The 26,090-nt window shown below is 39.1% G+C and overlaps 1 protein-coding gene across 5 annotated transcripts in view; it reads right to left on the bottom strand.

Moving 5' to 3' along the window:
- Positions 1–26,090, bottom strand: part of ST3GAL3 (ST3 beta-galactoside alpha-2,3-sialyltransferase 3) — an 864,582-nt gene that overhangs the window by 283,487 nt on the left and 555,005 nt on the right. For all 5 annotated transcript variants that reach the window (XM_053693591.1, XM_053693588.1, XM_053693592.1 and 2 more), the window contains one exon: positions 23,388–23,430. In XM_053693591.1, coding sequence (XP_053549566.1) covers positions 23,388–23,430 — 43 coding nt within the window. The remainder of the gene's footprint in view (positions 1–23,387; positions 23,431–26,090) is intronic.

Consider the following 26,090-nt stretch of genomic DNA (forward strand, 5'->3'; position numbering starts at 1 on the left):
AATATTAGGAAGCTCTGCTAGCTTCTTGTGTAACAGTACAGATAAAGCTGAAATCTGTCCCTTTAAAGGGACACTGAACCCAATTTTTTTCTTTCGCGATTCAGATAGTGCATGATATTTTAAGCAACTTTCTAATTTACTCCTATTATCACATTTTCTTCATTCTCTTGGTATCTTTATTTGAAATGCAAGAATGTAAGTTTAGATGCCGGCCCATTTTTTGTGAACAACCTGGGTTGTTCTTGCTGATTGGTGGATAAATTCATCCACCAATCAAAAAGTGCTGTCCAGAGTCTGAACCAATAAAAAAAAGCTTAGATGCCTTCTTTTTCAAATAAAGATAGCAAGAGAACGAAGAAAAATTGATAATATGAGTAAATTAGAAAGTTGTTTAAAATTGCATGCTCTATCTGAATCACAAAATAAACTAATTGGGTTCAGTGTCCCTTTAAGGAACTGGCGGCAAGACCTATATCCAGACCATCCTGGAGAAAAGTCAAAACCCTGGATACTCTAACTTTGTGCCAGGGATATCCACGTTCCTCACACCAGGGCAAGTAGGTCCTCCACACCTTATGATAGATGTGCCGAGTGACCGGCTTCCTGGCCTGAATGAGAGTATCAATGACTCTTTCTGAAAATCCTCTCTTGGCTAAGACTAGACGTTCAATCTTCATGCAGTCAGCCTCAGAGAATCGAGATTTTGGTGTAGAAAGGGACCCTGAACCAGCAGATCTTTGCGACAGGGTAACCTCCATGGAGGAGACGATGACATCCCGACCAGATCCGTAAAACACGTCCTCCGCGGCCAAAACGGAGCAATCAGAATAGCCGAAGCTTGCTCCTGCTTGATGTGGGCCACTACTCGAGGAAGAAGAGGCAATGGTGGAAAAATGTAAAGTAGGTTGAACTCGCAGGACACCGCTAAGGCATCTATCAGGGATCCCTGGACCGTGACCCGTATCTGGGTAGCTTGAAGTTGAGTCTGGACGCCATGAGGTCTATCTCTGGCGTCCCCCATCTGTTGCAGATCTCTGCAAAGATCTCGGGATGGAGAGACCATTCCCCTGGATAAAACGATTGTCTGCTCAGAAAATCCGCTTCCCAGTTGTCCACACCCGGAATGTGGATCGCTGAGAGCGAACAATTGTGGATCTCTGCCCATTCCAGAATCTGAGATAGTTCCCTCATGGCTAGGGAGCTTCTTGTTCCCCCCTGATGGTTTATGTAAGCCACCAAGGTAATGTTATCCGACTGGAATCTGTTGAATTGGGAGCGTTGAATATCGCTCGAAGTTCCAGAATATTTATCGGTAGACTCGATTCCTCTCAAGTCCACCTGCCCTGTGCCTTTCTGGCACCCCAAACAGCTCCCCATCCTGATAGACTTGCGTTTGTCACAATCTCTCAGGATGGTCTCAAGAAGGACGTCCCCTAGGACAGCTATCCCGGACGGATCCACCAAGAGAGGAATTCCCTTGTTTAGATGTCAAGAGATATCTGTTAGGATAGATCTGAGTGATCGTCGTTCCATTGTCTCAACATGCACAACTGAAGAGGTCTAAGATGGAACCTGGCGTATGGAATGACATCTATGCTGGATACCATGAGCCCAATCACCTCCATACACCTGGCCACAGATGTCCTTGAGGAGGTTTGAAGGGCAAGATAGTTGGACGCAATCTTGTAACGTCTCTGATCTGTCAAGAATATCTTCATGGATAAAGAATCTATTATCGTACCCAGGAATTCTACCCTGTTGCTTGGAACCAGGGAACTCTTTCCTTCGTTTATCTTCCATCTGTGGGATCGAAGAAGAGGGAGAAGAGCCCTTGAGTGTTCCTCTGCGAGACTGCAGGATGGAGCCTGGACTAAGATATCGTCCAGATAAGGAGCCACTGCAATACCTCTGGCTCTCGCTACCGCGAGCAGCGCTCCCAGAAACTTCGTAAAGACTCTTGGGGCAGTCGCCAGGCCGAACGGTAGGGCCACAAACTGGAAATGTTGATTCAAAAATGCAAATCTTAGGAACCTGAAGTGATCCTTGTGGATTGGTACATGAAGGTAAGCATCCTTCAAATCTATTGATGTCATGAATTGTTCCTCTTGAACTAGGGGCAGAATTGATCCGTCTCCATTTTGAACGATGGGACTGACAGTAACTTGTTTATACACTTAAGGTCCAGAATTGTGCGAAACGTGCCCTCCTTCTTTGGGACCACAAAAAGGTTTGAATAATATCCCAGACCTCTTTCTGCTAGAGGGACTGGAACGATTACTCAGAGAGAGGAGAGATCCCTCACGCATCCTAGGAAGGCGTCTCTCTTCTCTGGACTGGATGATAGGTTTGACAGACGGGAACCTGCCTCTGGGCGGACGAGTCTTAAACCCTATGCTGTAACCCTGGGCTACGACCTCCAGAACTCAAGGGTCCTGAACGTCTTTTATCCAGGCCTCCGCAAAAAGAGATAGTCTGCCCCCTACGCAATCCAGAGACGGATCAGGGGCTGCCCCTTCATGACGATTTTGTCTCGGTGGGCTTCTAGCTCTGCTTGGATTTGTTCCAAGAGTTAGCAGGCTTCCAAGATCCCTTGGACTACTCTGACTTTGCGGCAGGCTGCTGGCACTGAGACTTGTTCGCACGAAAGGGACGAAAAGTAGACCCTTTAGGCTTATTCTTCTTATCCTGTGGCAGGAAAGCACCCTTGCCACCCGTGACCGTGGATATGATAAAATCCAGGCCTGGAATGAAAAGAACCTTCACTTTGAATGGGAGGGGAAGTAATCTAGACTTGGCATGTCAGCAGACCACGACTTTAACCACAGAGCCCTACGGGCTAATACAGAAAAAACTGATGTCTTAGCATTCAGACGAATAATCTGCATATTTGCATCTTAGATGAACGAATGAGCTACCCTTAAGGTTTTAATTTGTTTCTGTATCTCCTCGAGGGGAGTCTCCACCTTGACCAATAGGTAGCAGCACCAGCCACCGCAGTGACTACCGCTGCCGGCTGAAAAACGAACCCCGTGAGTTGGAACATCTTCCTCAACATGGACTCCAATTTTTTATCCATGGGCTCCTTGAACGAAGAACTATCCTCAACTGGTATAGTCGTTCTCTTAGACAGCGTAAAGATAGCACCATCCACCTTAGTAATGGCCTCCCACAGCTCAAGCTGTGAGTCTGGAACGGGGAACAGCTTTTTAAAAGAGGTAGAAGGAGAAAAGGACGAACCAAGCTTCTCCCACTCATTCTTAATAATATTAGCCATTTTAATGGGAACCAGGAAAGTCTGAGGCACCACCCTGTCCTCATAAACCCTATCTAGCTTAGGGATTGAAGGTTCCTCCATAAGTTTCGGTTCAGGAACCTCCAGCGTAGCAAGCACCTCTTTTAGCAGAAAGCGCAAATGCTCCACCTTAAATTTAAAATCTGGCTCCTCCGCAAATGGAGGTCTAGAAGTAGCTGATTCAGACCCAGAAAGAACGTCCTTTCAAAGAGTCGGAGTCGTCATAAGCTGATAATCTGTCAGAGACATCCAGCGAATTAGATGACCTCTGGGACGGATAGCTATGTTTCACCTTTCGCTTAGCAGGGCGTGGTAAGGCATTGAAGGCCGCAGAAACCGCTGTTTGTAACTGATCAGCGAAATCTGGCAGCCAAAGGGCCCCTCCCGCAGGAGGATAAATAGCGCCCTGGGGAGCTGCATGTGCAATCGAGATGAGTGTAGGGAACGCACCTCTCGGGACGGAGAACCCTCAGAGGTGGACGGCTCATCAGTTGTACTAAATATCTTATTCTTTTTAGATATTGCAATTTTATCGAAGCATGTGGAACAGAGTTGAGCATGCGGATCAACTGGAACCTCCTCACAATAGACACAGTTAATAGGTTTAGCTAAAGAGGGAGTACCCTCTAACATATAAGAGTCCTCCATAGCTTACGCCTTTATTGTGGACTAGATAAAATTTCAATGGCACTTTTAAATCCCAATGGCCGGGGCACTCACTACCTCCTATGACCTGGACCCCAGAGAAACAGCTTTGTCTCTTCCAACCACCGGTCAAGAAAGAGGAAGTTAAAGATGCCAAACCCGGTCACATGGAGTGCCATGCAGGACCGCCCCTGCACTAGAGAGAAAACACGCCAAAAATGTCTGAATCAATATCTCGCTAAGAAACTGACTGTTCACACACTGACAGAGCCTCATCTCACACATGATGCAGCATAAAAACACAATAAACAATATTATGCATAACCCCTCCATTCAATAACCCCTTTTCCGAGGGTATTACCCTTGATTCTATACAGATAAAGGAGACACACTGTGACCCTGTCTTCTTACATTATCATATATGTATAAATGAAACGATCTTACCAGAATCTACGCTGTGGAACAGAAACACGACCTTTCAAGTGTGACAGCGTAGTAGCATCACTCCTGACATGGAATTGAAAGCAGAAAAGCAGGCAGCGGAACTCGTCAATGCTGATTGCTTATGGAGCTGTTAATCTGAGTCGGGATGGGTTCGCAGAAAGACTCTCCCTGCATTCATCCACGCTCTCACTGAGAGGCTGACAGGACTACTTACAAATCCAGTCCCATTTCGAAGAGTACTACCATCCATAAGAGACTACTCCGAATCTTCCGACACTTCTCTGCCAACCTCCTGTGACGGAAGGCGAAGAATGACTGGGGGATGAGGGGAGTGGGGGAGATATTTAAGCCTTTGGCTGGGGTGTCTTTGCCTCCTCCTGGTGGCCAGGTTCTTAATTCCCACAAGTAATGAAAGAAGCAGTGGACTCTCCTCCCATAAGAGGGAAAATTGGGTTTCATGTACCTTTAAAGATTAATGCAGCCAAAAGTTGTCTTACCTTTACCTGTATCGCCGTCCATTTTGGCGCTGCATGTTTTTTAAACCGCGTCACTGGCTTGTTGTCTAACCACAGTGCACCCTAATTGCGCCAGTCAACTAAATGTAGCTCCCTCCCACACTGAGTAAAGCTACTAATTATGTAACATTTATTCCTATGCTTACTGTTTAATTACACTGATATATACCTTGTATTTCCACTTTGTCTAAACTAGATTTGATGCAAAGATATTATAAATTAGAAACATTGTATTTGGTAATTGATACTTCAACACCGACATTTCTCTTTATATTTTCTCTTTATATTATAAAGGGTCATACAAGCTATATGTAAACTTTCATGATTCAAATAAACATGCAATTAAAAAAAAAAATTCCAATCTACTCCCATTATCAAACTGAGCAGTCTTTATATATGCACACTTTCTGAGGCACCAGCTCCTACTGAGCATGTGCAAGAGATTTAACTATATTCATATATGAGTATGTGATTGGCTGATAACATGACACAAGGAGAGGAAAATGGAAGGAAATAACTCATTAGAAATTCAGTGTTATTGATGTATTTTTATTATGCATATGTTAATTGTATAATTCTACTGTATTTAATATCCCTTTAAAGGTGGAAACAGAAAACATAATATTTATATTTACCAGACAGATTTATTAGATTAGATTATTTTATTGCCATTGCACAAAGTATAACAACAAGGACAACGAAATGTGGTTAAGCGTCAAACCCAGACATAGCAGGAAGTAGTATAAGGTGCAAGAATTAGTGCAATTAGTAGTTACAAAAAGAAAAATGTCTAGAGTATATACTTACATTGTGAAACATGTAATATCGATGATTAAAGAACAAATGTATTGTAAATATGAATAAGTGAATAAAATGTGTTAGATATGTGCAATATAAGTGAGATGTGTGCAAAAGCAGTAGTCAACACAGTAGCGGTAGATTGTCATCATAGTGTAAAAGTGCATAGTGCAAATCGGTAGTGAGCATCAAGTCAATTTTATATAAGGAAATACTGTAGTTTAAAGTGCAATTGGAAGTTACAAAAATGAAGGGAAACTAGATGTATGTTGATACATTGCAATGATTAGAGAGCAGTGTATTTTAAATATGGATAGGGAACAATGGCTTAAAAAACATTAAATATATACAATATAAGTGTAGGTGTGCAAGAGCAATAGTCCAGACAGTGAAAGTCCTTATGTGCTAACAGTAAATTGACAGCATAGTGCAAGTGTGCAAAGTGCAGATCAGATAGTGAGCAGCAAGTAGGATAAATAGTGCAAATTAAATAAGTGTAAATAATGAGCAACAATTATAATCCGAGGTAGTTTAGGTATGAGATTTAATAGTCAATGGGGGGGGGGGGGGGTTGAAGGTTAGCACTAAGAGTTTGTGTTCAGCAAGGTAACAGCTCTGGGAAAGAAGTTATTCCATAGCCTGTCTTTCTTGCCATACAGACTCCTATACCGTCTCCCAGATGGTAGGAGAGCAAACAATTCATGGCTGGAATGGGAAGGATCCCTGATGATACAGCTCGCCCTCCGAAGACATCGATTGTGCTGGATATCCTCAATGGGAGGTAGCTGAACACCGTTGATGTACTGGGCAGTTTTCCCTAACCGTTGCAGGGCCTTCTGGTCAAAGTTGGTACAGTTACCGTACCACACTGTGATACAGTTGGTGAGAATACTCTCAATGGTACAACAGTAAAAATTTACCAGAATCTGAGGGGACAGATGAACTTTTTTCAGCCTCCTCCAAAAGTAGAGTCGCTGTTGCACTTTCTTCACCAGGGCTAGAGGTATTCAGTGTCCAGGACAGGTCTTATCAGATGTGGATTCCCAGAAATTCAAAGCTGGTCACATGTTCTACCTCAGACCTATTTATATAAATGGGCATGTGTATGCAATGTTTGGTATTTCTGTAATCCACAATGATCCCTTTAGTCTTCTTGGTATAGAGGGTCAAGTTGTTTTCGGCGGACAAAGGCACCAAGTGCTTTACCTGCTCCCTGTAGGCTGACTCATCATTATTACTGATCCGACCTACCATGGTGGTATCATCAGCAAACTTAATAATGGTGTTGGACACATGCACAGGCAGACAGTCATAAGTAAAGAAAGAGTATAATAGTGGCCTCAATACGCAGCCTTGTGGGACACCAGTGTTCCGGGTCAGGGTAGAGGAGGTGTAGCTGCCTAACCTCACTGACTGAGGTCTGTTGGTCAGAAAGTCCAGAATCCAATTGCAAAGCTAGGTGTTAATGCCCAGGTCATGGAGTTAGGTGACCAGCTTTGCAGGAATTACAGTATTGAATGCTGAGCTGAAATCAATGAACAGCATCCTTACATAGGTGTTATTATTGTTTAAGTGGGTCAAGGCAGAGTGTAGTGCAGTGGAAATGGCATCTTCCTTTGACCTATTCTGGCGGTAGGCATATTGGTGGGGATCCAGTATGTATGGTAAACAGTATTTGAAGTGAACCATGACCAACCTCTCAAAACACTTCATAATGATCGAGGTAAGTGCAATGGGGCGGTAGTCGTTCAGACTCACTGCAGCAGATTGTTTTGGCACAGGTACAATAGATGTTATCTTAAAGCACACGGGGACAACTGTCTGGGCCAGTGACAGATTGAAGAAATCAGTAAAGACCTCAGCCAGTTCTCCAGCACATGCCCTGATCACATGGCCAGGGATGCCATCTGGGCCAGCAGCCTTTGCGTGCATCCACCCTAGAGAGTGCATGGTACACCTCAGTGGTAGAAAGTATTAGGGGCTGTTCATCTGAATGCCAGTGACTGTAAACTAGTATAATACAAGAGATTACATATACGTCTTGGGTACATTTAACCCTTGTGTTGAACCATGCGCAGAATCAGATCTTATTAACAAGTAAACATCAAGTCATCTGCACATTAAATTATCACAGGTGATACTTTTTTCAACTGAAGCATTTTTACAAAAGCCGAAATACATTGCTATTTATTTAAAACAATATTTTGCTGCCTTTCTAAGAGGAAAGAGAAGAGTTGGTGTAGGTGATCTGTAAGGGAAAATAAAGCATGGGTTGACATTTAGGGGCCTTCAGGCTCGCCAGAAACAGCAGTTATGAAGCAGCGGTTTTAAGACCGCTGCTCAATGACTGGTCCACCTGCTCTGAGGCTGTGGACATCAATCCGCCTGATCCTATACCATCGGGCTGATTGACACCCCCTGCTAGCGGCCGACTGGCTGTGAATCTGCAGGGGGCGGCATTGCACAAGCATTCATCTATGTCTGTCGAAGATGATCCGCTGAGCGGATCATGTCGGACAGACCGATGATAAATCGTCCCCTTTGAATCTTAGAAGCCACCCACAATAATGAGGAGCCAACCATACAAATTTTAGAGGCCAGGAAAAAATTGTATGTAGGGATACGTGTAAAGGAGGCCAAACAGCTAGGAGCCAGAATTAGAATGTTAACTTTCATTGCCCCCTGGCTCTGGTTGTTGTCACACTATAAAAAGAGTATATGAGAATGAGGATCTGCACGTGACACCTAATGGTCAACATTAACTAATATATAAGACAACTGGGTACAGACCAAGTTCAACAGATCATCAGGTCACTATTAGGACTGTATTTTTTGACGCTGTGTGGATCTCAGTTTGTAGGTGCCACTATGCATTATGCATTACAGGACCAGATTACATGTGGAGCGGTATTTAATGCTTACGCTCAAGCACTAACTCCGCTAGAAGTAAGTATTTTGCGTGCGTTGAGTAGTGCTCATATTACAAGTTTAAAGTGAACAGTTTTAGTTTGCACGTTAACCCAACGTGCATTAAAAACCCAAAATTAGAATATTGCACACACGTTAACCTATTCAACCATAGAAGTCAATTGAGCAAAAAAAGTGGAAAAAACCCTAACACCCTACTTGCACACAAACCCCATTGCATATTTCTCATGTGCGCTAACTAGACATGAAAAAAAAAAAATTTCGCATGCCATTGTTCTTCACATAAAATAATATGTTCTATTTACTCAGAAATACATATTTATACATGTATGCATCTCAATGTGAAAGCCCTTTGCAGTCCTTTTTCTCTAACACCTGAGACCTCATATCTTTGAGCCCTTATAACTTTTTTGTGCAATTATTTAAAAAATATTTTTTAATAAATAGTGTTATTATGAGTGTAACTGTAGTTTGTAATGTGTTTTGTGACACTTTATTGTTTCGTGAAACAGTTAACCAAAGCTCTGAGGACACAGTAATCATTCTAGCGTAAAGCGTGATTACGCTTACGCGTTTGCGTTTACTTTCAACTTGTAATACGAGCGCTAAAGTCGATGTGCACAAATACTTGCGATAAAACCCTTTTTGCTCAGGCATAACTTGTAATATGGCCCACAATAGGCAGCAGATAATTAACCAGGAGGGAGGGGGCATAAGTCAGAAGTGTGAGGCAACAGCATATTAGTTTGGGCTCACTGAGGCATTAAAGAGAAATTAAACTCAAAATAAAATTGTCATGGTTCAGAAAGGGGATGTCATTTTAAGAAACTTTTCATATTGCTTTCTTCGTTTGGTAGTATACCTTGATAGGCGCCAAAGCATCATGGGTTAAACACATGTTATATGCTAGCAACAATGCATTTTGCACATTTATATCCCTTTAAACCAAAATCTTCTGTTAGTTTATATCCCTCTTATGTATGACTTGCTTGTTAATAAATCTCACAAAACAACCTTATAGTGAAAACGTAGTATATAAGTCTGTTATAGAGCACATGGCTCACTAGAGAAATGCAAGTCAGGAAACAGCCATTCTGGTTTAAAAGAAAGCTAATAGAATCCTTTTGCTTTGTTGAACCATGAAAGACTATACTTCAGCCTGTATTATTCACTGTTGTTCCTGTAGTTCCCCATATCAGATAGGTTCCTTAAAGCAGGAATTCCTTAACTTTTATAAGCAAGACAAAGCTGTAAGTTTCTATTACAGGTAGAAGGACAGTGTGATCCAAATACACATCAGCTTTACATGGTGCCATAATAGATGCACTGGACAGAGATGAGTGATATAAATCATAAGAACTGGAATCATTTTCCCAAGGGATACTAGAGCTTACCTACAGTTCTAACTCTATACAGAATATTCAGGAGGGGAGTTCTATATATTATTCAGCCTTAACAGAGAAGCTGTGTTGTGGCCTCATTTAAGAATTTTCTTTTTGTCTTTATACAAAAAAGTGGTAACATCAGAAAACAAATGGGACATTATTACACTGAAAACTGATGAAACGTAATTAGAAGTGAAGTGTATATTATCTTAAAACATTAAAAAAAATATTCATAAGATTTGGGAAATGTAAATTTCTTATTTTTTGTATTTTGACTTTGTGTTACTGGCTATCCTAGAGCTGATACAAATTATTCAGACCCATCAAGGCATGTTCCTCTCCTTCAATAAGCCTTAAAGGGACAAGAAAGTCAAAATTAAACTTTCACAAATATATAATACAGCTTATAATACAGCTGTGAGGATAGTATAATTGTGGAGGGTGTACCAGTCAGTCAATGACCACTAATAAATAGCACAAACATATAAAAACAAATTTCAATGCACTCTGTTTAAATGGTATCTAAGATACGCATTCTACCCCAGCACAGCTAGTGAGGATTTATTTCAGCTAATTCCTGGTAACATTCAGTAGCTTCCAAAGGTTGTATCAAGAAATAAGATTAAAAAATAATAATCTCTTCAAAACTGATTACTGCAATTCAACATTGGACTTCTGAAACATGTAAAATAAACATCCATACATATATTCCCAGTTTCCATATCTGATTCAGCAACTTGAGGTTTTTTAAGTCCCTTAAAGGGACATGAAATATAAAATTGTTCTATCTATCAATTTAGAAAGAGGATACAATTTTAAACAACTTTCTAATTTACTTATATTTTCTAATTTGCTTAATTCTCATGGTACCCTTTGTTCAATAAGCAGCACTGCACTACTGGGAGCTAACTGAACACATAGAGTGAGCCAATAACATGAGGCGCATATATATATATATATATATATATATGTTACGGGTAAAGTCAGAAATCCGGGTATTAACAAAGCGGCTGTGGGTAAAGCCTGATGTAATGTAATTCCCCCATCTGCACTTTTTTTTGCCTCTGCTTGGGGGGGTTCAAGGAAGGCGCCCCGCCGATCCTGTCGCATCCACCCCAAGTGGAGGCAAAAAAGATAGTGAAGATGTGGGCATATAAATGTAGCCTCTAATAAGCTAGCGCTATCCAGGGTGCTAACCCAAAAACTGGACGGCTCCTAAGCTTTATATTCCTGATTTTCAAATAAAGATAGCAAGAGAATCAAGAAAAATTGATAATAAAGTAAATTAGAAAGTTGCTTAAATTTGCCTGCTCTACCTGAATCATGAAAGAAAAACATTGGGTTTAGTGTCCCTTTAAAGATGTCATCGCCTAGAGTAAGAATCTTAGAAATCTGACCAATATGGATGAAGTATGAATATAAGATCCCTAAATGTAAAAAACAGTCCAGAGAAGCTCGTCTGAGAGCAGCACCATAACATATTTGGAGCTAGAAAAAAGAATCCTAGAATACAAACCCCAGTTTGATTAAACAAAAGAGATTTGGAAAAATATGAATGAAAACACTAAATAACATAAATTAACAGAAAAGTTCCTTCATCTAAACCAAATAAAACTAATTGTGATATCCTCATTGCAAGAGGTCACTGAGAACTACAAAACCTACAAAAGGTATCTTAAAATATACTGTACAGACTCAAAAGTAAATAGAAAGGCCCCGTATTGAACAAAAGAAATCCTCAGGAAAGCTGAGGAAACTGAATCTGGATGGATGTAAATGCTATCGCTCGATCTCTAGTTGTCATGTGGATACTTGTACCCAAGGAAAGAAGAATCATGGTTATACAATAGCAAAAAGAGACAAAAAGTACAAAACTGAAGAACATGAACTTGGTTCCTTGAAAAAAGAAAAGGTTTGGAGTAAAACAGGTGCAAGAACTACAATATTTCAACAAAAAATTGATGATGAAACAGAAGGACCCAAAATAAGGAACATTTTGATTTTAGACATAACTTTTTTTTTATTATTATTTTATTTTTTATTGAGGAAAGAATGGATATATAAATGTGTACAAGACAATTAGAGTCATACATATGACAAAGATTTGATGTACAAAAATAATGCTAGCCCTCATTTTTTACCCCTAATTACACCATTACAGGCCGCTTTTGGGCCTTTTCTAATATCTTGAGAATGTCCAGGGGTTTATATTATACCTAGAAAAAACTAGAAAAACAAGAACAAACAAGAAACAATATGCATCTGAAATGAAATAGTAAAATGCAAAGCATAACATAGTTTGATATTTTGGATGCATAAACTGGAGCTGATCTCCTTCATTTAACTAGACACACATCTATCCATTTAAATGGCATTCATACTTTCTAAAGATATATACATAATCAACAAGAAAATCATATCTGCATTTCCCTTATCTTGCTGCTTTCTATGCTTTGGGTTGGCTATACTTATATTTTCCACAGAAAAAGTAGTGCGCTGTTCCTAGGTGATATTTCATATTTAGACCAATACTGTTCAGGATCTTTCTCAAGGTGCACTGACAATGTGTGACTCCTTTCCCTACAAGAACAAGGTTAGTTGCTGAGAATCCACGTGCAGTCCCGGCCGTGGACCGCACGAGGATCCCAGCTATGTCCTGTCTCTTCAACATGGGGCCAAAGCTGTAATCTGTATACATAGTCCTTCACAAACTGTTAAAATCCATATGGGGGCCTCCCCATCCCCCGCTTAAAGCAATCAGGGATACAGAAAGATATTGCTAGCACTACAGCGCTTCCCAGAAGATACTATGTATAGCGTTATATCACAATACAATTAGCCTGTGTTATGTGTCAGCCATTTTTGGCCCATCAAACTGATAAAGGCATACATATCAACTCGTAACAAATATATTTTTGAAGAAACCCATAAACATAGAGAATAAACTTGATTATAACTGATTTTGCCATTTTCTTTCGCCATTACATGTCCGTATCCAGCCAGTGCTCATAAAAAATTCAAAGGAAAAACTATCCTCCTTCAGAGTGTAACAGTAAAATTAAGACAGCTCCAGAGTCCGCCAGCCTAATGAGCGGTGTATCGCCAGCATATCTTTTCATCTGGTCAGTATAGTTCATGCCCGAGTGTTCACATAGAGCAGTCTTTGTGTATGAGTCGTGTATGATGCCCGGCATCTTATCTAGCGCTTCTCTGTGAGATGCAGAGTCTGGGGCTTTGCTCGGATGTTTTACCTGGCGCTGGTAGTTAGATATTTTTAGATCTGCAGTTTCAATGTGTTTCTGCTTCTGTCGTTTGGAAAAGCTAGTTCCCCACTCCCTGTGATCTGTGGTGTCAGACATTGCCTGCTGGTGATAGCGTGGGGTAGACTCCATTTTAAGTTGGCCTGCAAAGTTTTCCCACCTTGGGGGCTCCAACAACCAACATCGGGGCACAGTTCCATCTATTGTTTCCATTCTCATGACAGGTGTTGTATATTTAGTAGTAGTTTGCTGTCGTGTAGTCATCTGTGCCGTCTTAGCGTGTGGGAACGTGGGCTTTCCCTGTAAAGGTGTGTGCTAAGTCAAACTCACCCTGTTGCAAAGCTATTTCAGTCTCCTGTGATATAGCTGGCTGGTCCGGTGGCACTGTATGGTCAATCCCTTTCGCTCTGTTGATAAGGAGCTGCAACTCTCGTTCTGAGGGTGCTTTGTCGATTAGTGCCAGCAGCATAACTTCTAACTTAGCAAAGCGACCCTCCATCATATCATTAAACTCTCCGGTCTCCATTGCAATATTTGTATTTGTAACGGATTCCTTGTGTCTTGTGTTGATATGCGTTTTCCCTATGAGATGGTAAAGACTGTGCAGAGTCTAAAATTAATATTTTCCTGTGATAGACGATCAGCTCCAGTAGATCACCCCGGGGAATCCGGGGGGGGGGGGGGGGGGGGGGACGCTGCCTGCAAGTTTTGCCGCCGCTGCAGGCCTTTTCTGTCCTGTTTCAAGCCCAAGGGTCATAAACACAGCAAACTGTAGTTGATAGATCTCTCTTTTATAAATGAAAGCTGTATATCTGAGCTATAATCGGCGGATTAATGTCATCTCACCCGGAGCTCATGAAACGTGCGACTGCTCGGAGCCACTGCTTGGACACGCCCCCCCCCCTAGACATAACTTTTAACAATCAAAACTATTCCTACTTACAGCCCTGGACCAGATTAACTTATAAGTTCACTGTTTTTCCCTGAATGTGTTTTCCATGACTTGTTATACCAGCTGCAGTGTCTAAAATTTATGAGAAATTGCTCATTTATGCTTCTTTTTGCAAAAGAAATAGCTGGATTTGCTCTTTGAAACCACAGCCCATAAAAATAGTCTTGGCTTGCTGACAGGTCAGATATTGTTATCTTATCATTCAAATGCTTCCATTTCTTATATCTGTATAATACTTAGAAAGAACAATTGAAAATTAATATTTTAAAGATTCATTTCTTCCACCTCCAACTGTGAATGTAATTTCTTCTGCTGTCTGTGTTTATAACGTTTCTCAATAGCCTATACCTTGATATATAAACTTTCTGTGTAGGTAGGAATGCTACAGGCTAAATCAGCTATTTCAAATGCCAATATAAAGGCTAAGAGGCTATCTGAAAACCAATTTAATACACTCCAGCAGGTAAAATGGTTGATTGGGAACAAATTAAAAGAGAGAAAGTTTTTGGGTAAACTGTCCCTTTAACTATGTTTAAGGATTCTGGATGTAGATCCATTGGCTCAACATGGAGTATTCAGTCGAGGCCAGTACCAGCAATATTAAAGGGACAGACAAGTATAAAAAAACCTTCATGATTCAAATAGGGGATGTCATTTTAAACAACTTTTCAATGTACTTTTATCTCCAATTTTGCTGTGTTCTCTTGGTATTCTTAGTTGAAAGCTAAACCTAGGAGGTTTGTATGCTAATTTCTTAGACCTTGAAGGCCGCCTCTAATCTAAATGCATTTTGACCGTTTTTCACCACTAGAGGGCGTTAGTTCATGTGTTTCATATAGATAACATTGAGCTCATGCACGTGAATTTACCAAGGAGTGAGCACTGATTGGCTAAAATGCAAGTAATTACAGAGGTAAAAAGTGTATTTATATAACTGTGTTGGTTATGCAAAACTGGGGAATGGGGAATTAAGGAATTATCTATCTTTTAAAATAACAAAAATTCTTTAAGGTATGCATTATATACCTTTGCAGGGATCTCTCTGGGAAAAAGAAGAAAAATATCAACTGGCTTCTACAATACATGTACATTTGTGATTCAAAATTCTGTAATATTGGTCAGAGTTTAATCTATTACAGCCACGTGAAACCCTAGAACGTTAGCTGTTTTTTTTGTCTTCTCAAGCTATGCCATTCCAGTACATCAGACATATGTCAGCCTAAGTAACAGTTTGTTTTCATGCAATAAATACAAAATATCTGGCGTTTACATATTTGAAATTAGGTAAACAAGGAAAAACCCATAAGAAACAGGAGATGTTGCTTACTTATTACAACCGATCACAAAAGCAAAAATGTAGCCAATTTTTATTATTTTTTTTACATATTTACATGGCCACTTAAACATTAAAGGGTCATAGTAGATTTGTTAGAGCACGTCATCTGATTCAATCGATCGCCGTGTTTACCTTGTACAGCAGCCCACGGCAAAAAAAATTTGGCTAAGAGGTGACGTTTTCACCTCTTAGCCAATAGCCGTGCGGTAAATCCGGGTGCCATGGGCGCCAAGACGGATTTACAGCACGGCTATTGGCTAAGAGGTTAAAACGTCACCTCTTAGCCAAATTTTTTTTTTGCCGTGGGCTGCTGTACCAGGTAAAAGTGGCGATTGATTTAATCAAATTAAGGAGCTTTCTACATGAAGTATCTTATACTTCATGAATGAAAGTCACCTTTATTTGTTTCAATAGTAAATCCTAGCGTTTGTAAAATGCAAGGATTTACTTTCACATTAAGTGTAGTTATTTATTTATTATCGGTTATTTGTAGAGCGCCAACAAATTCCGCAGCGCTGAAGTTGGTGGTGTCCCACACTGAAACATTACTGCAGCGAGCCCAGAGGAACAGATTAACTTTTCTGGAACTGGGCCGGACCGGTGAGCAGGCAGACGCCTCAGAACATTACACTATCTGCTTTTGTGTGAATCGATAGGCCTTATGTAAAGTGCAATCTGTGAAGCTTGTGTCTAAGTACATTAAACTATTTCACTTGAGTTGGGGATGCGCTGTTTGTTTAAATTATTGTAGTGATCCTAATCCAATCAGCAACGCTAGTCGCACAACACAGCTGTGTGATTAGTGCTGCTGTTTACATCAGTTTGCTCTTGGGAGCAGCAGTGCTCTTATGGGTTCCAAGCGGGCAGATTTTTTTAGTATTAAAATCACATGTGGCCTTGTAGGATTTTGCAATACTATCACAGGATTTCGCCATGATTTTGCAAGGCTTCAGAATAAACTACCTTTAATTGAGGAAGAAAGGAAAGCAACTGATCCTGCATATGCCAGATGCACTCTCTCTTGCTAGTCCCAAGACAAGCATTTGGATTGGATGATCAAAGTCGCTGTACAGTGAGATGCGGTTACTGGGGGATTTTGAGGTGCAATATCTTCTTGGTTTATATAAATATGTTCATGTGATATTTTCTATTTGTTTTTAAGTACTCACTTCATCACTTTCAAGTCACATAGCATATGTCCCTTTAATATGAGAACTTGTTGCTGTTTTTCTGTAACACTGTGTACTTGCCAACATCCTACTCACACAATCAGGTATTACTAAATAATTCCCACCGGATTTACTACCAACAGTAGATGACAAGGCGCTATAATAACTTCAAGTTTTATAACATGCAAAATGTCTGGTAAAAGTGACGGGAGCTGCCCTTGGAATGCACAAAGGGGGGAGACGCGTCACAGCAAAGATAAATCATCATGAATGAGGCAGGCTGCATGGCCCTATTTGGCCAATCTCAAGATACAGCCTGTTAAGTTAATACACTGGGAACAAAAAGAAAAGAATTTATCCTCAAATACATTTTTTTGACAAATGATAACCCCTCCCTTTTCAGCTGTTAAATATAGGTCTGTAAGAAATATATAACCAGAAAAAATACAGTATGTTATTTGTCAGACCATTATCCCCTGTGCAGCAAGTGTTGCAGAACTGTGGTAACTAATGGATTAAGCTGGAAATCATCTTTACAGACGGCTGCTGTGGCTCTTGTGAATAGAGCAAGAGGGTATAAAGGATTCTGCTAAAACACCAGGTTCCATCAGGTCAGGGAAGGTTTTCCTAAGTTGTCAGCACCTTGGGCTACTTGATGACAAGATATATCAGTAACCAAATTAATTTAGTACAGCTTCATCCAGTGAAGAAATGTAGCCAAGCTGTGTCATTCAGACAGCCTCCCCACTAGATACTGTACACTCTCAGCACAGAGGACTACGGCAAAGTGATACCCCAGCCATATCACGCCAATGTGCTTAACCACTGTAGTATTATACTCACAGCAAATGCACCGAATAAGATAGGCGTACATTTGTTTTTTTTAATGAATGATGATCCGATTTGTTTTTAATATATATATATATATATATATATATATATATATATATATATATACACTGTATATATATATATATATATATATATTCTTAGTTTTCATTGGCAAATTAATGACAAATTGCACTTTTAACTAATTAAAGGGACACTAAACCCAATTTTTTTCTTTCATGAATCAAATAGAGCATGCAATTTTAAGCAACTTTCTAATTTACTCCTATTATCACATTTTCTTTGTTCTCTTGCTATCTTTATTTAAAAAGCAGGAATGTGATGCACAGGAGCTGCCCCATTTTTGGTTGAGAAGCTGGGTTATGCTTGCTTATTGGTGGCTAAATGTAAGCCGAAAGGCAGGTGTAAGGTATTAATATTAGTGATATAATGTATTTCCACTAAGCAACTCAGCTATATCAATAAAATCTTTAAAAATTGATAATGGATAGATACAATAGAAAATACAAAAAGCAAGGTTGCGCCTATTTAGTTTAACCTGAATACCAGGTCAAAAAAACTTTTTAGACAATTTTTTTTGACCTGGTATTCAGGTTAAACTAAATAGGCGCAACCTTGCTTTTTGTATTTTCTATTGTGGCTAAATGTAAGCCACCAATAAGCAAGCGCTATCCATGGTGCTGAACCTAAAATGGGCTGGCTGCTAAGATTTACATTCCTGCTTTTTAATAATAGCAAGAGAATGAAGAAAAATTGATAATAGGAGTAAATTAGAAAGTTGATTAAAACCTTATGCTCTATCTGAATCATGAAAGAAATAAATGTGGGTTTAGTGTCCCTTTAACAAATCAATGCAACATTAGTTGATTCATTCATTAATTTTTTAAAGGAATCATCAAATATAAAAACATATATATAACTGATTATGTCTTTACAAAGGAACAAATAAATCAACTAACATGCACTAATTAGTTCTAAGTGTAATTCATTATTTCTTTGCCAATGAAAATGAAAACACGTCTAATAAAAACATAACAGCAAATGTCTTAAAATGTGGATGTATTGATGCAAAGTAAAATTCAAGTACAAAATGCACAGTAAAGCATTTCATTTATGATTAGTAGCATTTTTGCTATACACATTATTACTGTTTTATTGATATTGAGAAAGCTATTGCTGAAAGAACGGTATTGCATAAATGCTTCTAACCAAAACTGAAATAAGTATTGAATAAATGCACAGATTTATTTTAACTAGAATGTCCCTAAATTCATGGCAAGCAGGAATCATCAATTCTGTCTGTTATTGCTACAGAAGCATATTTAGTAAACCCCTTGTCTGCAAGAAAGGGCAGGAACAGACACTCTCCAGCAGAGGAGAGTTAAATGTTACATGGCAGTATTTCCCATGTGTGTGTGTAGTAACCTTTCTGCTGGATAGCTCTTTTTTTAATTATATTTTTTTAAATATTCACAAATTTAATTAGGTTCCTTAAATATACAGTACTGTGCAAAAGTCTTAGGCCACCATTAGATTTGTTGTTTTAGCAATGATAAAATGACCATATATAATTATTTCTCAATCTCTTTATTAAAATACAACCAGAAAATACAGTATATTTGTATGCAGTATTAAAAAAACAGAAAAAACAGCTTCTATAGGCTAAAGTGGCAAGTATTTAGTGTGACCTCTGCATACACCGAGCAATAGCAGGAACCTGGCTCTCGTAAATCTAAATGAAATGGAACCTTAATTAATGTCATTGCTAACACCTGTATTTGTCCTACTATTTCATGTCAAAATGACTGCTGTGAAAAGGGTATATTACACCAGGTTTGTGCAAGACATGCTTGAGCATTACATACACATGTGGTATGAGTTTAATTCATTTAAAGCTAGAATTTGACAGAAATAAAATCATAGTTTTGCATCTGCAAGGTCACTTTCAAAGCAAAATCAGCAAACAAACTGGATACTCAAGATGTGGTATTCAATTTGAAGAATCAGGAGCGGTCAAGGACAAAAAAAGGACTGGACGGTCAAGAAAACCTTCAAAATTGGATGAGAAGTTTCTCAGAGTTTCTTCTTTGAGAGACTGGAAAAGGTCCAGCAAGGACCTTGCGCAGCATCTGGCAGCTTCATCGGAATGCCAAGTTGACCGTACTAAAGTCCAAAGAAGCTTGATCAGGAATGGTTTCTGTGGATGGGTAGCAGCCAAGAAATCACTTTTTCAGAAGGCGAACAGGGTGAAAAAAGCTAAGATATGCTAAATCTCACAAAGATAGGAATGAAGATCAGTGGAAGAGTATTATGGAGTGACGAATCTAAGTTTAACATTTTTGGGTTCAATCGTTGACAATATGTGAGAAGAAGAGTTTGAGAGACATGAAAGAATGAGTGCTTGCAGCCTTCAGTGAAACATGGTGAAGAGTCTGTCCTGGTTTGGGGCTGCATTTCTGCCAGTGGTGTTGGTGATATTGTCCGAATTGATGGGATCATGAATGCTGACAATTACAGACAAAAGCGTCTGATTGGGAATGGCTTTATTTTTCAGCATAACGGCCCCAAGACAACTGCGAATGCAGTGAAATAATATTTAGAGAGGAAAACAGCTGCTAAAACATGGACAGTCATTGACTGGCCTACACAGAGTGCATACCTGAATATTTTAGAGGCAGTATGGGATCACCTGGACAGAGAAATAAATAAAAGACAACCTAAATCTAAAGAAGCCTGGCATAATATACCAGAAGATTACTTCAGAAAACTTCAGGACAGTCTCCCCAAAAGAGTTCAGGATGTGCTTAGTGCCAAGGGAGGTCACACTAATACTGACTTTTGCCTGAAAAAGCCATTTTGTTCTGAAAATTGTGGTTTTTTTATATTTTGTGAACATATTTCCTGCATTTTCTGTTTGTATCTTAATAAAGAGACCGAAAAATAAATATGGATGGTCATTAAAACTTTGCTAACACAACAAAGCTGGTGGTGGACTAAGACTTTTGCACAGTACTGTGTGTGAATGTTTCTATGACATCATCCTCCCCTCTGCTAATACATTTTAAGATCATAATGTCTTCCTTTAAAGGGACTGCTAAGTCAAAATCAAACTTTCATGATTCAGACTGAACATGCAATTTAAACAACTTCCCAACTTACTTCTATTATCTAATTTGCTTTGCTCTTTTGATATCCTTTATTGAAAACCATAACTAGGAACTCCAATGAACTGCTGGGAAATAGCTGCTAATTGGTAGTCTGTTGTCATTGGTTCCCCTGATGTTTTTTCTCCCAGTAGTGCATTGCTGCTCATTAACCCCTTAAAGGGACAGTAAAGTAAAAAAAAAATATTTTGTGATTTAAATAGGGCATGTAATTTTAAACAACTTTCCAATTTACTTTTATTACCAATTTTGCTTTGTTCTCTTGGTATTCTTAGTTGAAAGCTAAATCTAGGAGGTTCATGTGCTAATTTCTTAGACCTTGAAGACTGCCTCTAATTGGAAAGCATTTTGACAGTTTTTCACCACTAGAGGGCGTTTGTTCATGTGTTTCATATAGATAACATTGAGCTCAGGCACTTGAAGCTCCTAGGAGTCAGCACTGATTGTCTAAAAATGCATGTCTGTCAAAAGAACTAAAATAAGGGGGCGGTTTGCAGAGGCATAGATACAAGGTAATCACAGAGGTAAAAAGTATATTATTATAACTGTGTTGGTTATGCAAAACTGGGGAATTGGTAATAAAAGCATTATCTACCTTTTTAAATAACAAACATTCTGGTGTTTACTGTCCCTTTAAGGACAGAGCATTTTTGCCATCACTCCAATTAAACAAAAACAGTCTTGTTTTTTTTTTTATTTACCTATCAAAACGATATATTTTTTTAGTAGACAACCCAAGGTATTAATCTAGGCCTATTTTGGTTCATTTCATGCTACTGTTTTACTGCAAAATGTGATCATATTAAAAATTGTTAACTTTTTCACAAACTTTGGGGTTCTCACTGAAATTATTTATATACCGCTTGTGCAGTCATAACAAAAATGGATGTAAAAGCTTTTCTGGGATCCCATTTGTTCAGAAATAGCAGACATGCATAGCTTTGTCATTGCTTTTTGGTAATTAGAAGGCCGCTAATTGCAGCTGCGTACCACACTTCTGAAATTTCTAGCAGTTAAGGGATTAAAGGGATACTAAACCCAATTTTTTTCTTTCATGATTCAGATAGAGCATGCAATTTTAAGTAACTTTCTAATTTACTCCTATTATCAAATTTTCTTCGTTCACTTGCTATCTTTTTCTAAAAAAGCAAGGATTTCATCTTTAGAGCCGGCTCATTTTTTGTTTCAGACCTGGGTAGCGCTTGCTGATTGGTGGCTAAATGTAGCCACCAATCAGCATGCGCTACCCAGGTCTGAACCAAAAATGGGCCGGCTCCTAACCTTACATTCCAGCTTTTTCAAATAAAGATAGCAAGAAAACGAAGAAAAATTGATAATAGGAGTAAATTAGAAAGTTGCTTAAAACTGCTTCTCTATCTGAATAATGAAAGGAAAAAATTGGGTTTAGTGTCTCTTTAATCAGGTAGCTTGTAAGGTTACGTCTAGCAGTAGTGTAGAGATTACCCTTCCACCTGACCTTTCCTAAACAGCTCTTGAGGATTATTTTTAGCTCCAATTGAACCGTTAAATGCTCATTTTTGTTTAGTTTAAACTTTGGCCATTAACAGCTGTCAGATAGCTAAATTCTGATGCTAACATGCAAAAAATTTACATTACATCCACTTGGTGTAAAAGAAACAGAATTTGAGATACTTTTATGTAAATGCATATTCATTAAAATCATATGGATACTCAAGAATTAATAAAGAATTCTTAATTTCATATTCAATTCAATACTGGTGTAAGGGCTCTCACAGTATATGTGCGTATGCCACTTAAAAATAATGCAAACATTCTTCTATTTAAAACATATTTAATCATGTACATTTTGACCTTTTTATCCATTCATTCTTACTCACCAATGAAAGTGTTTATTTACAAGCAAAATGTTGTTAAAATATAACAAACAATATAACTTTATAAATATTCTGTATGTAACAATTTATTACATAACATAGAGGGCAGGTTGCTTGCAAGCTAATCCGACACTGCGCTAGATCAACTGCACTAAAATATAACAAATATAACTATATAAATATTAAAGTGATGGTAAATTCACTTCCATAACTTCACATAGTATGACAACTCTTCTCCTAACTAGCATATTGATATGCTTATTTTGTTCCAATGTCAAATCTACTTTTAATACTGAGCGTTACCTGATTCAATGCAGCCTCTCTGAATAATTTTCCCTTAGGCTTCTTTGACTGGCAGCTCTTTCAGCCAATCAGAGCCTCACCATGCGCCCCATGTAAGTTAATAACAGCACGCCCCCATGCTTGGAACTCAGGCTGGAAGTTGAACTGCGCAAACGCAACTTCTACGCTATTTGCGCAACATAAACAGTGAGGCAGCTTACTGTTAACATACTGTAAGTATTAATATAAATATTAAGTATGTAACAATTTATAGCATAACAGAGGGCAGATTGCTTGCTCGCTAACCCAACACTGCGCTAGATCAACGGCACTAAAGCCGAAGGTGCGTACTTTATATTCCTATATTCTTCACTAGAAGAAAATGTTCTTGTTATTTTAAAATGCATATTTATCTGAATATATAACCATATATCTATATGAATATATACAGTTTTATTGCTAACCTTTTATTTTTGTGCAATGTAAGGTAAAAAAGTAAAAACTTGACTTACAGTTTAGAGTCCAATTTAAGCAGGAAGCCAAGTCGATCATATTCTAAAAAACAAAAAACAAATATTAATGTTAGCAAAACTACAGCGAAATGCCAGAAGGTTTTATCACTAATAGTGTAAAATGCTGAACTAGTGTTCATTATTTTAAAACAAAGTCCAATTGTTCAATTTAATTTACAAATGCATCTTTTACTAGCACATTAAATCCCTTTTGCCTTTGTGTACAAATTGTGCTTGTCCTATACTCAAGAGGCCAATAAGCAACATCTGGAAACTATGCTTTCAAAATGTTGCAAATGGCTTAAACCAGCTATATGATTTGCAGGTTACAGAATTTGCTTTTTGACCTCTCAAGGGAATGTTGAAAAAACAGAATTTTTATACAAAGGTGTTTAATATACTTTTAATTTAGCTTTTTCTACTGAATTAATTAGTATAGGGATAACCAAATACGTGGGATCTGACAACATTCAGACTTAGGGCTCGATTTCTCCCTATAACTGCAGCTTCGCACAAGAGAATCTGCAGCCAGGATCTATCAAGCAGCAGTCATCAGTCCGCTGCTTCCCTAGTCTGTTCTCCACCTCTTAGGTAGAGAATTTCAATCTCCCCGGTCTCATACGACCAGAGAGATTGACAGCTCCTGCCCGCTTGTGAATGGCTGCGCGTGGGCAGGGCGCTGGGTTGCACGCAAGTGCAAAGGAGCGCTCGCATGCAATTTTAAATTCTGGCAGGGGATTGCTGCACGCCAGAGGAGAACTTGGGTGGACAGGGGCAAATATGTACGCCCCTGACCGCCATGGATTGCATGCGCTTTTTGTGTTAGAATGTCCCAAAACATCTTCACACTGCTCTGTATACTATCAACCTTTCAAGATCACCTGCCCCTAGTAAATGAGTACAATGAACGTGTCCACAGTTCAATTAAACATTAAAGGGCAGTAAAGTCAAAATTAAACTTTCATGATTCAGAAAGAATGTGCAGTTTTAAGCAACTTCCTAATGTACTTTATACACAGAGGTGCTTGCTAAAAACAGCTTGCCCACCACTAGTGCCCCATTGCTGCCCTTAGGGCAAATCACATAAACTAAATAAAGAGACAATACAATCAAATTAAATCATCCAGAAAATTACTAATAAAACATAGCTGACAAACTATGACACAATGCATACCTACATAGGTATTCCTTTAACAAAGGATATAAAGAAAACAAAGTAAATGTGATTAAAGATGTAAATTGGATTTTTTTTTAAAATCGGACACACTGAGGCATATTTATCAATGTGCGAGCGGACATGATACGAAGTAGCGTATCATCTCCGCCACACATCGATAAATGCCAAAAGCGTATATCATTGCACCAGCAGTTCTTGTGAACTGCTGGTCCAATGCCGCCCCCTGCAGGGGGTGTCAATCAACCCAATCGTATTCGATCGGGTTGATTTCTGTCCACGGCCTCAGAGCAGGCAGACAAGTTATGGAGCAGCGGTCTTTAGACCATTCGGAGCTTGATAAATATGGCTGAATCATTGGAGAAACATTTGGGGTTTTGTGTCTCTTTAAAATATTACAAATACATCAATTATTAAAATTAAAAAACAAAAAATGAAGATTGTCCGTTTTAATGAACTTTACTGATCTCATAACATCAGACTTCTGGGTCCTTTAGTGAACATGGCAACTTTTAATAGACAGCTACTCAGTTCTTGTGCGACTGTGGCTAAAGCCTGTAAATGGCACCTTTTAATAGACAGCTACTCAGTTCTTGTGCGACTGTGGCTAAAGCCTGTAAATGGCACCTTTTAATAGACAGCTACTTGTTCTTGTGCGACTGGCTAAAGCCTGTAAATGGCACCTTTTAATAGACGGCTACTCAGTTCTTGTGCGACTGTGGCTAAAGCCTGTAAATGGCACCTTTTAATAGACAGCTACTTGTTCTTGTGCGACTGGCTAAAGCCTGTAAATGGCACCTTTTAATAGACAGCTACTTGTTCTTGTGCGACTGGCTAAAGCCTGTAAATGGCACCTTTTAATAGACGGCTACTCAGTTCTTGTGCGACTGTGGCTAAAGCCTGTAAATGGCACCTTTTAATAGACAGCTACTTGTTCTTGTGCGACTGGCTAAAGCCTGTAAATGGCACCTTTTAATAGACGGCTACTCAGTTCTTGTGCGACTGTGGCTAAAGCCTGTAAATGGCACCTTTTAATAGACAGCTACTTGTTCTTGTGCGACTGGCTAAAACCTGTAAATGGCACCTTTTAATAGACAGCTACTTGTTCTTGTGCGACTGGCTAAAGCCTGTAAATGGCACCTTTTAATAGACAGCTACTTGTTCTTGTGCGACTGGCTAAAGCCTGTAAATGGCACCTTTTAATAGACAGCTACTTGTTCTTGTGCGACTGGCTAAAGCCTGTAAATGGCACCTTTTAATAGACAGCTACTTGTTCTTGTGCGACTGGCTAAAGCCTGTAAATGGCACCTTTTAATAGACAGCTACTTGTTCTTGTGCGACTGGCTAAAGCCTGTAAATGGCACCTTTTAATAGACAGCTACTTGTTCTTGTGCGACTGGCTAAAGCCTGTAAATGGCACCTTTTAATAGACAGCTACTTTTTCTTGTGCGACTGGCTAAAGCCTGTAAATGGCACCTTTTAATAGACAGCTACTTGTTCTTGTGCGACTGGCTAAAGCCTGTAAAGGG

The sequence above is a fragment of the Bombina bombina genome, chromosome 10, assembly GCF_027579735.1.
Source record: "Bombina bombina isolate aBomBom1 chromosome 10, aBomBom1.pri, whole genome shotgun sequence".
Lineage (NCBI taxonomy): Eukaryota > Metazoa > Chordata > Amphibia > Anura > Bombinatoridae > Bombina > Bombina bombina.